Source organism: Rana temporaria, chromosome 1 (assembly GCF_905171775.1).
Source record: "Rana temporaria chromosome 1, aRanTem1.1, whole genome shotgun sequence".
NCBI classification, from domain to species: domain Eukaryota; kingdom Metazoa; phylum Chordata; class Amphibia; order Anura; family Ranidae; genus Rana; species Rana temporaria.
Window position 1 is genome coordinate 261,927,413 of NC_053489.1, and position 12,602 is coordinate 261,940,014.

The 12,602-nt window shown below is 40.4% G+C and overlaps 1 protein-coding gene across 1 annotated transcript in view; it reads left to right on the plus strand.

The window, feature by feature from the left end:
* Window positions 1–12,602, plus strand: part of SHC3 (SHC adaptor protein 3) — a 121,227-nt gene that overhangs the window by 18,812 nt on the left and 89,813 nt on the right. Inside the window, 1 exon segment of the mRNA XM_040355111.1 lies at window positions 5,720–5,790. Within this exon segment, the coding sequence (XP_040211045.1) occupies window positions 5,720–5,790 (71 nt within the window).

A 12,602-nucleotide genomic window follows, 5' to 3' on the forward strand; every position in this document is an offset into this window, starting at 1 on the left:
CCTTCTCATCTCTTCCACCACTGTACCTCCCTGCACATCTGCCCCACCGCTGTACCCTCCTGCTCTTCTGTCCCACCACTGAACCCCTCTTGCTCATTTACCCCACCGCTATACCCTCCTGCTTATCTACTCCACAGCTGTACCCTCTTTTCATCTATGATGTGTGTGTGATATGCAGAGTGGTGAAAGGAAGCAGAGATGAGACACATCACCTGTTCTGGCACACTCATCCTGCTGATCCACCTCTTGCATCCAGCCCACGTGCTTGTATGTGATGTATGTGATGCATACAAGCATCTGGAATGGATGCGCAATGATGAGCTCAAAGGTAACAGGTACTTCCTCTTATAGTCTACATTTTTTTTCTCATAGGCCTTGGACTCCATGCCTTTCCCATTCACCAACACACTGCCACTGTGAAATTGATGTTGTAATCCTATACCCTTTCTTTAGAATACTGCTTTTGTCTTACTGCATGTTCGTACCAGATCTTCTACTCCTTCTTCCCTTTCTCCTTCTTCCCCCTTTCTTTTCACCCCCCCCCCCCCTACATTGCAAAGAGTTAATTTTTCTTTGCAATTAATGTTTAATGGTATTTTACCTTATTGTACCTTTATTCTCTACAATAAAAGACTTATTGAAACTAAAAGCTTAAAAAAACATCAGATCAACATTAATTTCTTGTGTAATACATGCACTTTCTCAAAGCATTTGGATAATCTCAACCAGAGAGGTACATCTTTTCATCCATGCAATCAACTCCTATAATTATTTTCTCCAGGTGAGATCCTTATTTATTCTAACCATGCCTCCCAACATTCTGTTACATGGAAATATAAATAATAATGATAAGCGCTAAAGTATGAGTGCATTACACATAATAAAGTGGCCAACGCACTGTGACCTGAGTGATAGATGGGCTAGGAGAGCCAAAACCATAAAGGTGAAAGTCCCACAGGGGGTGATATACTGAAAATAGAGTCTATAAATGGAATAACGGATGGATCATCCTAGGAGCAAAACACATGGGTGAGTCCCATGCAATCAGCCGGAGGCCAACGAAACTAAGTCGGCTTGTCATACCAGCCGCGTCCCATGCTGTAGCGCTGTAGCGCGAACTGCTGTTTTTAAAACCTGCTCTTTGAGAAGATTTAAATAAACGTTTTTTACCACCGTTTACAACGCTCTTCACTATTGTGGCACTTATCTCCTTACCTCATCCCTTGGCTCCATCCCTGTGATTGACAGACATACGGACCCCGGGACCTTCAACTCCCCAGGACACCATTGGAATTGATCCAGGAGAGGCGGCGCTGAACAGAAGGAGAGACCTTTGCCCTATGCGCATTAACCACTGGCTGAAGGTAAGGGCAATAGGAGATAAGTGATCGGATTCAACACCATGTCCAGATGACTCACCCATGTGTTTTGCTCCTAGGATGATCCATCTGTTATTCCATTTATAGACTCTATTTTCAGTATATCACCCCCTGTGGGACTATCACCTTTATGGTTTTGGCTCTCCTAGCCCATCTATCACTCAGGTCACAGTGTGTTGGCCACTTTATTATGTGTAATGCACTCATACTTTAGCGCTTATCATTATTATTTATATTTCTATGTAACTGGCTTTGTGCACCTGCAGATATAGCAGCTTTAGTATATATCCTTACCTTTATTCATTATTTGGTATCTTTAATATAATAATAACTTTTTATATTATTTATCTTCATTTGGTTCACATTCCACCACTCGCAGTAGCGCAGTAGACCACTCACTTACATTCTGTTATATGGACCTGTTGCCTGAGGCACACAAGAACGAGCTCTCTCCCTCATTTAAAACTAGTACAAGTGCAGAGTGCTTTCCCCCCCCCCCTGTAGGCGGCAGTGCTGAGCTCAGCCACTGCTGCTACAGGGGGGAAAATAAAGTGGACTTAGATCAGTGGTTCTTAACCTGGGGTCAGGACCCCCTCGGGGGTCAACTGACGATTTGCCAGGGGTCCCTGAGTCCTGGGCTGTTCCTGAAGTCCACACAACTCTCCCAGCCTTCCGCCAGCACTGCCACTCATCCCATCCCCCCACCAAGGAGTAAGGAATAAAAATAGAGCATACATGAAAGGGAGAGGAAAAGAGGGGGGAGGAACAAAGAAAAAGGGAGAGAAAGATTAAGAGAAAGAACAAGAAAGACAGCTAGAGAGAGGGATGGGGGGGGGGGGGAAACAGGAAATTAGAACAGAGAGGGATAAAAGGAGAACAAAGAAAGAGAGTGGTACATCCCAAAATGTACCATTAGGGGTTTTAATACTGTAGGAGTGGAAGGGACTCGGGAACACTAAATGTCAGTGGGTTAGGGGCCCAAATTACTTGTCTTGCCCCGGGTGCCGACAACCCACGCTACGAAAATAATTTTATTGTTAGGGGTCCCCACAACTTGGGAAATTTTATCAAGGGGTCACGGCACTAGAAAGGTTGAGAGCCACTGACTTAGATGAACTTAAAGGGTCACTAAAGGAAAAACATTTTTTAGCTAAATAGCTTCCTTTACCTTACTGCAGTCCTGTTTTCATGTCCTCATTGTTCGTTTTTGCTATGATGTTGCTGTAATCCTTCTCTGTTCTGAACAGTCTGTTTCCTGATGAAAAAAGTCATGGGAGCTTTCTCTCTGTGGCACTAATCAAGGAGGTGTGATTACTGTGTGTCTTAAACCCCTCAGAACCAATCACTTTCGTTTTACAAACCATCACTGCCCTCTATTGGCTCTGTGTCTCTGTACTTCACAGAAGCATGAAACTAGATGCATAAACGAAACTGAAACTACAGATACATTATATGATTGATTTTTATCTATTTTTAATCATTTTTAAAAGGAATCAGTTAACTATTATGTCTCTATACCCTGTAACAGTCATTTCAGCAAAACATTTTTTTTCCTTTACAACTCCTTTAAGCCTGGTACACACGGGCCAAATATTGGTATCGGCTAGTTCAACAGAACGGCTGGCTTCTGTCGAACGAGCATGCTGGTAAACCAATGGGTGCCAGCGCTGACCAGTGTATTCTGGCGAGGGGGGGTGGGGCAGAACATAATAGCTCAGCAGGGAGATCACTGTACTAATGTTGCATAGTGAGTACAGCGAGCTACTCTCAAGCTCCTCATTTTTATTTTGTTCAGCCCGCTGGGATGAACAAAAAAAAAACAGTGTGTACCAGGCTAGCCTTTCACAATACAACCATTATTAAAGCGGTTGTATACCTAGAAGAAAAAACAAAACTACTATATAAGGCAAAGGCATAATAGCTCATTATGAAATACCTACCTTGCAGAGAAGCCCCCTCTCCGTCTCCCGGTCACTGCCGAGGGAGCTGACTTTTTGCCTTTGCGATTTTTCTGGGTTTGCGGCCCTGGCACTGTGAGTGGCTGGAGCCGCGATGATGTCACTGGAGTCTTCTTTCTGGCAAGGAGCTCTGATTTTCCAGCAGCATCCGCCAGACCTTCAAAGTGCATGCGCCTCTGACGCAAACTCAATATTGGCTGTTAGTAAACGTAACGAATACAAATTTATCCGAAGTTACGAATCATCCGAAATAACGAACACCATATCTAAACGAATTGAACTTAACAAATTAATAATAACAAATAACAATAATAATAATAAAAACGTTTTATTATTATTTATTATTAATTTGTTCCGTTCCATTTGTTTATATGTGGCAGCTGTTATTTTGCATAATTCGTAACTTCAGATAAATTTGTAATCGTTACGTTAACTAAGACAAATTTGAAAGGAAATTCCAATACCTATAATTTAATAGTTAGTTATTATTAGTTAGTTGAATGTATAAACCTAAAAAGCGCCTTTGGATATGAGTATACCTATAGTAACCAATATCGGCTGCAAAATTAGTTTGCTAAGTACCAACAGAGCAATATGAATTAAGAAAAAGAAAAAGAAAAATGCGCTAGAAATCATCCACTAAGGTATTTAAACAAACTGGCAGACAAATATATACGTATTTATAACATTGAATGGTAACATGTAATAATCCCATATGGTGCTTGTGCTCAATAGATATCTCCTATGGACTGGTGCTCAGACTGGGTGCCCCACATAGATGTGCATATGGGATTATTACATGTTACCATTCAATGTTATAAATACGTATATATTTGTCTGCCAGTTTGTTTAAATACCTTAGAGGGTGATTTCTAGCGCATTTTTCTTTTTCTTAATTATTAGTTATTACATCGAATTTTCGGATTTTCTTTTTTTTTTTTACTTTTTTTTTTATTTTCGTTCTTATTTTCAGAAAATTCAGAAATGTGAAAATTAGAATTTTGAATTTTGGAATTTTTCGGCAGTGCACATGTCTACTACTCCCCATTCACACCTGAGACCTTGTAACAATTACGAGTCACATGACACTTGGGGGGGGGGGGGTGGCTAATTGGGTCCAATTTGGACATTTTCACTTAAGGGTGTACTCACTTTTGTTACCAGCGGTTCAGACATTGATGGCTGTGTGTTGAGTTATTTTGAGGGGACAGAAAATTTACACTGTTATACAGCTGTATACTCACAACTTTACATTGTGGCAAAGTGTAATTTCTTCAGTGTTGTCACATGAAAAGATATAATAAAATATTTACAAAAATGCGAGGGGTGTACTCACTTTTGTGAGATACTGTAGGTCTGAATAACAACATTTTCAAATAGCTTAATTCTAAAGACCCCATTCCCTTGCCTCTTCCCAACAACCCTGACACTGCACCTTTCTGCCAGCTAGCAACGCTGCTTTGCATACTCCACTGCTGCCCCCCGCGTCACCATTCCCTTTTTTACATTTGTAGGGATATGCAGAGAGAAGGAGAGGCCAAGCATGGACTTTTTGGGCTCCCTGCCCACATCTCCCTCCCTCTGGTGACATCAACTCCTCCTGATTACAGCAGCGCTGTCCTCCACCTCCATTACTACAGAAAACTTACAATTTGGCAACCATTTTCTAGAAGTCTAACATCCAAATGTATTTATTTTTTGTTTTACTTTCAATTTAGGATTTTTTTTTAAATACAACACAACTATTTATCACTCCTCCCTCCTGAACTAATAAACCTTCTACATTTTCTATTTTGAACATAAAATCAGATTGAAACTAAAGCTTAGTACACACTAGTAGTTTTTCTTCGTAAAACCCAGTAGGGCTCAGGACGTTAGAACAGCCATCTCCCCAGCTATTCTATTGTGTTCTGAGGGGGGCAGCGACCCCCCCGCCAGAAAACTCTGGTCAGCGCTCTCAGCCATTGGTTGACAGCGCTGATCGGGAGCCGATCTGCAGACCTTTTTCGGTCATGCCCTTTCAACAGAATCCGGCTTTTGTCAGACCGACTGCAGCACATACGGGCTGAATATTGGCTGGTTTCTATTGAACCGGCCGATGCCACTCGACATTCAGATTGTGTGTACCAGGCTTAAGGGTAAGGGGTGCAGTAACATATTTCAGTGACTACACTACACAGATCAATTCTGATTGGTTGCTGAGGGTAAGTCCATATTATAATTTTTCTTATGGTGTTAAATTAAAGCCTTGTTTCTGAATTGTTTGTGTTATTGGATAATTGCTTTATAGGATGGCAATTATAAACATATTGGCAGATTTTTTTTGTTTTAGGCCCTTGCAGTTAATATTTCCTAATGTTTTGCCAACTCTTTTTCTTGCAGTACTTGGGATGCATAGAGGTATTGCGGTCCATGAGATCTTTAGATTTTACCACGAGAACTCAAATAACAAGGTAAGATTATCAATGGCCTCTCTTCTTTTCCAAAAAAATTAAGAAATAGAAAAAGTGCTACAATAACTAGTTAAAATATCAATCTCAACCATTTCAAAGCAAAACACATCTGCATCTAAACACCACAAATCAATAAAGATATCTAATCAATTTTTTTTTTAATTCAAAGCAAACTCATCCATCTATGTCTCCGTGTTTTATTTTGTTAAGAAATCACTTTGAAAAACTCCCTCTAGCATTAATGGCCTTAGCCATTTTGAGTAAGGGCAGATGATTCATGTAGCATTTTACTTTCAGGAATCCATCTGCCCTTCGCTCAGGCATGCAGGCAGAATTACTATTTACTATTGCTAGTAGCATAAGGATTAAACATAATCAACATTAATTGAGAGAATGTTCTGCTAAAATGTCAACATGTTACACCTACAAACCTCGGGTCTATAAATAGTTAGAAATAATTTTCTATGCTAGAGCTATGTTTTAAGAATGTTAAACTAAAGTTATCGTAATTCTAAACCACTTGTACTGTTTTGTGCTTCTTAACAATCTTGGGTACATTTATTTTTTATTGTATTAGGTTTAAAAGGTTTTTAACTGATGTTTACAGTCTTTGTTTTACAAATAAACACTACCTCTTCTTTCACTTTTGGTGGGATTTGATCAGACATACAAATACGTTCTAACCATTCCCTACTCTGTCCAAAATGAAAGAAACTGTTTTGGTTAAGGATACACCTTAAAGGGTCACTAAAGGAAAACATTTTTTTGCTGAAATGACTGTTTACAGAGACATAATAGTTAACTGATTCCTTTTAAAAACGATTAAAAATAGATAAAAATCAATCATATAATGTACCTGTAGTTTTTTAGTTTCGTTTTAGCATTTTATGCTGTATCTGTGCTGGACAGTGCCATAGAGCAGTATTGGTTTGAAAATGAAACTAAAATCTCCCAGTACTGTGGTGATCAGGAAACAGACAACCAGGAAGTGTCCAAAACAGAGGAGAATTACAGCAACATCAGAGCAAAAATGAACAATGAGGACATGAAACCAGGACTGCAGTAAGGTAAAGGAAGCTATTTAGCTAAAAAAAAAAATCCCTTTAGTGACCCTTTAAGCCTCGTACACACGACCAGTTTTCCCGTCTGGGAAACTGCCATGAGAGCTTTTGGCTGGGAAATCCCGCCGTGTGTATGCTCCATCGGACCATCGCAGTTTTCCCGACAGGAAAACAACTGGAAAAAAAGAGAACCAGTTCTCTTTTTTCTCACCGGGACTCCTGGCAGTTTTTAACCCAGCAGTTTTCCTATGCGAAACACTGCGATGGAGTATACACACGGCCGGGATTCCTGACAAAAGCTCTCATGGCAGTTTTCCTGTCGGGAAACCCTGTCGTGTGTAGGGGGGGGAAAGTTACTGAGCAGGTTCTCGGTTTTCCCCTCGGGTTTCCCAACTGCCTTTTTACCACCGGCAATCCTGTACGTGTGTACGAGGCTTTAGGCTCCATTCACACCTAGGCGATTTAGATCAAGAGTGGAATTGCCGCAAGTCTGACCATGATTCCAGAATTGCAGCAAGATGCAGAACGCGTTTGCAATGCCATTATCTCCTAATGATACCTCAAATGCGGGGGCGATTTGCCATCATTGTCGAGTGACAAATCGCGCTACAATTGTGGCTAAAATTGTGACCGCAAACGCTCCTGACTCTGTGCCAAGATTTGGTACATGAGCTTTTTTTGGAGCGTTTTTGGAGCAGAGGGAGGCCCCATTCAAATGAAAAAAAAAAGAAAAAAAGCTAAAAAAAAAAATGAACAGCTACAGCTATCACTGCAGATCACTCAGGTGTGAATGGAGTCTTAAAGAACTAAGGCTTCCCTTGAACAATTTTTTTAACTCTTCTCAATTATTAAAACTACACATAATTCAAAGTGTGACAGCAGTCCAAACAATTAAAGCTGTTCTCAAAGCAAATTACCTAAATATTTTAGGTACTTCATATATTTTGTTCGCTCCTCTATATAGTTGCCAAAGATCACAACATTTTTGAGCGTAGGTGTTGGCTTCAAAAAATAACTAGCTCATTTGGTGAATTATTTAGGATTTATTATGCTTTGCTTCTGCTTCTGCTTGCAAAACATTTCTTTGCATGCAATTTATGTGTATTTTCTCTTTCTCTATATGTTAAGAACAGCACAGTGACTGATTCTTTGCTTTCTTTGGTAGATGGAAGTTTATTGGGGCTCTCATTATGTAGGAGAGAGCTGCACAATACCTACTATACAAATTTTTTGTTCATGATTAAACAATGATTCTGTAACTCTTTGACGTTAGTTGTTAAAGAGACACAGCCAACTTGCAGGCAAAGTGACATTGGAGGGGATTTACTAAAACTGGTGCGCACAGAAACTGGCGCAGCTGTGCATAGTAACCAATCAGCTTCTAGGTTAAGGTGACCAAGCAATTCATATGTGCTTGTCTTTCCAGCCACAAGAATCTGCTGATTCCTCCTGCTGGAATCCAGTGGATGCAGCTAAATGGCGATGGAGATGTAAAACTCTACACAAACGTGACAATATGGATAATTTTTGCTGCGCAAAAAGCATTACAGTCGCAGCATATGTACTTCCCCCTCCACTGTCTTTATAGCATAAGGGGGAGTGGTTGAGCAGGGGGCCAGTCAGGTAGGCTGGGGCCACATGATCTCTAACAGCTGCCCTGTTTAGGACTGTCCCATTGTCCCCATGTCCCATTCTCTTTGAATGCTTTGGCCATTACTAAAGGAGTTTATAAATGTGATTGACAGGAGCCTTACATGTTGACACTTCATCTTGTGGCTCATACTGTGAGCACACAATTTAGGGTGACAACATGCATGCATATCCTGAAATGCAGCATTGTAATCCTATGACAGAAAGTGACTTAGGAACCAATTTGACAGCTGAATTATTGATACAATGCTATAGAAAAAACAATATATTGCAATAATTGCAAAGTAAGATAATTTGTTTTAAAATGGGGTTAGACATAGACATGCATTTTCTGAACGCAGTGGGCCGGTGTGCAAGATCATAAACTGGACCGCCGCTGCAACAAGTGAGAGCCATGCCACACTCCAGCCACCAACATGTGTACATTTTTTAACATTCCCCCATAGAAAAAAAAATTGGGGGAGGAAGATATTGACATGCTGTGTGCTGTGCAGTTGGTGGGTGTGGTCAGTGAGCTAACAGTCAGTCTAAAAAACAGAGTACCACACTCAGCGCAGTCATTTTTATTAAGAACATCTTCCATCACATGTGCTTTTCAGCCTACCCTAGGGAAGAACTTCATAAAAAGTTAGTGACTACTTAGCAATCAGCAACTGTTGAGAAAAAAAAAAAAACGTTGGTTTCAGGCATTTGTGGCCAGTAGTGGATGGCTGTAAAAATACTCCCCACCCCCAGCATTGGTGGTCAGTAGGTAGTGGCAAAAAAATACCCTTGAACATTGGAGTTCAGTAGCTGACTGGAACATCAGTGGTTGGCTGTTTGAAGGGTAGGTGGAGGGGGGTTAGTTGTCACATCCTCCATTTTCTCTTCCTCAGTGGGTGCCAAGCAAGAGTCAAATGAGAGACCTACCCTGGGGTGGGTTCTTCTGGGCTATGATAGGCACTGTGTACAGGGTAATTTTGCCTTACACAGGGGGACACCTTTACTGGAACAGCCAGCTGATCTTTAATAAACTCTTTCGATGTAATGTACAGTAACTTGTGCAATTAGGAGGGAGATGCAGAGCCCTTGCCCTCTCCACCTGTCCTGGGCATCACTGCTACCTCACTCCCACTATAGTATAGTGTCTCGCCACACACCTAACGCTGACTCCATGCATGCATTTCACTAAACTTTATCTCTTTAATACCTGTGTACAGGGTAAGGGCCTCGGCAGTGCAGATCTGCTCCCATTGCTATAGGAGACAAATAGGGTTGCCACCTCATTCCTTTAAAACTGTACACATATTATTTACACAGGTTCTGTGGCTGATTAAGGTGGTAATTAAACTCACTTGGTGCCTTATCTGCATTAAATTAGCCCCAGAACCTGTGTAATTCATATGTGTTCGGGTTTAAAAGTATGAGGTGGCAACCCTAAAGATGAATCGCTGCTAAAGGAGTGCGGACAACATCTCCCTCACTGCAAGAGGCTACTTCACCTGTCTTGCTTACGACAGGCTGCTAGTGAGACCTTCATTACTCTTGGTAACCACTGTATCTTTACTCTGTATAAACTCCTGTACCATTATCTTGATACCCCAAAGTGTTTAGTGACCTTATATATGTGCTGATTACCCGCATTACACTCCTTGAGTATCTTCAGACCAGGCAAAGGCAGTTTCAAATGCTGTACTTGAATAAGTTAATATAGTGACATATACAGACAACAATCTGAAATAAAGTGCAGTCATTACATCCCTAGTCCCTAACTCAGGCTTGTGGCTGCCCCAGCATACCTGCATAGGAAAAAGTCCATATCTGGTTGAGTCCATGTATGGTATCTTGCAAGTCCCATCAATCCTCCTAGGCAGTGGGAACTGCAACCACAGCATGGAACTGAAAATCCAGACTCCAGCAATGGCAGTGAACGGGTCTAACCAAACAGAATAGGCCAGAAGTGAATGCACGTATTATGGATATGCCAGATATTTGTACATTTAATTGTAATTTTTCCAACAATTTCCTGTTTTTATTTATTTCAGTAAACTCCTTTATAGGGAGCTGTCCATTGTCTTAGCTGGTGCAGTAAAAAAATTTTAAGTTTTGAGTCCTGTATATTATACTTGCCTGAGTGTGGGTGCTGAGGAGCATGTGTACTGCACATGATGCCAATCAAATGCCTTTAGGGTAGATGATATGCCACTTGCGTATTTATGTCCAAATGGGTGTAATCTTACCATAGACACTTGTTACTTAAAACGTGTGACTATTGGTGATTTTTGGGTCAAACCTCTCTGGGGCATGCCTTGCCAATTTTATAGATTCACAGATACATCTGTCCCTGACAAATAATAGTGCATGCCTGCTCTTGAAAATGCCAGGGGTTACTCTGTAAGGATACTCAATTGAGCACTGAGGGTGGAACACATCCGAAAATGGGACATGAGCTGAAAACATCTCAAGAGTGGCAATCATGGGGACTAACATAATCTATCTGCTCATTCTCTCTTTTTCCCAGGCTGTACCTTGGTTCCAGGTCTTTTGGGGGAGAGGGGCGATTTTTTTTGGGGGGTATCTGCTCCTATTTCTGGGGTGGGTATCTACTCATATTTCCTCAATCCTTGCATAGTCAAGGATGATGTTGCCTTTTACTGCCCCCTCCCCACCTGCAGCCTCCATGGACCCATCAAACATTCCAAGATGCTGTGGGACTAGTCTGCCTGTGATGTGCAATCTTGTGCATGGGCAGTGGGGAGTTGTCTGTGATTTATCAAGAAGTCAGAGCCGGCTCCCAAATCCAAGATGGCGGCACTGCGGATCCAGCAGTAATGAGAAGAATTGACTGTGGCAAAACAGCACTGCACTCCAAGAACTAGCGAGTACCTCATTTTAGAAGTCACCAGCTACAGTATTTGTAGTTACTGACTTTTCATTTTTAATATTCTGAATGAACATTGTATTTAATTTTTTCATATTTAAATACTTTACTAGTACAAAATCATATGTGAGCAAGAATAGGCTTACCATTCTAAAGAGCTGTAAAGCTTTTACCATAAAAAAGTGCAGTGAATTTCTTCCCTAACCTATGCTTGATACCGATGATACAGATGATGTAGAATTTGATGCCTTTCATGGCTGCTCACATCAGTCTCTGACCTCCAAATTGCCTACCATCTAATGTTCCAACTATCAGCATAGTATTACCTACTAAACTAATGGCACATTTTGGGATTCTATGATGAAACTGGAGAAGCAATACATCTAAAATACAGAGCGTACTATAAACTGAATCAGATTAAAGTATAACTAAAGGCCCAAATTTTGTTCATATTTAAATAGAATGGTAGGGAGTTAGAACCATTGTCAGGCTCTTGTTGCTGTCTGTGTACCCTAAGAAAGATTTGCTTTCTCAATTTGTCCCCATCACCAATGCCATGAATGAAAATGAGTGTATATCCAAAATTGTGAGTTGCCTTGGAACAGGAACAAAGGGACAATTTTCCAATAAATACACATTACCATGACAATTGTCTAAGAGCAGGTATCTATTACATTATAACGATATCCTTTCACTTCCTGTTGTAGCTATTGACAGGAAGTGAAGGGAAGGTTCTTTTAACATAACACAAATGGCAAAAAAAAACTGACAGCACTTTCAACCCTCCCCGTACTTTATCTAAAACCTTACAGGTTCCAGCAGTCAGAATGTAAAGGTGGCCAAACGTATATCAAAATTATTATTCAATCTATCATTAAATGCAACAAAAACAATCAAATTGAATAAACCTTATGTACTAAAGAGCCTCCATGTGATTGATTTCAGGGAACGTTTGATCGATTTTGACCCTGCTAAGTTGATCCGCTGTGCCAGAATTTTGTTGATCGCTTCTGATCGATCAAAAAAAGTGATTGTAATTCAAATCTATTAAGTGATCATTATTATAAGATTGTTATAACATATACTTTATATCTTTGAACAATAATTTCAGATGATCGCAACATGTAAAATATCATATGTTTTGAATAGTACAATATTTTAATCAATGATGGATTGCTTGTTTGCAATTGATTGTACCCAAATTAGGCACAAATAACCATGTGTATGGCCACCTTGAAATT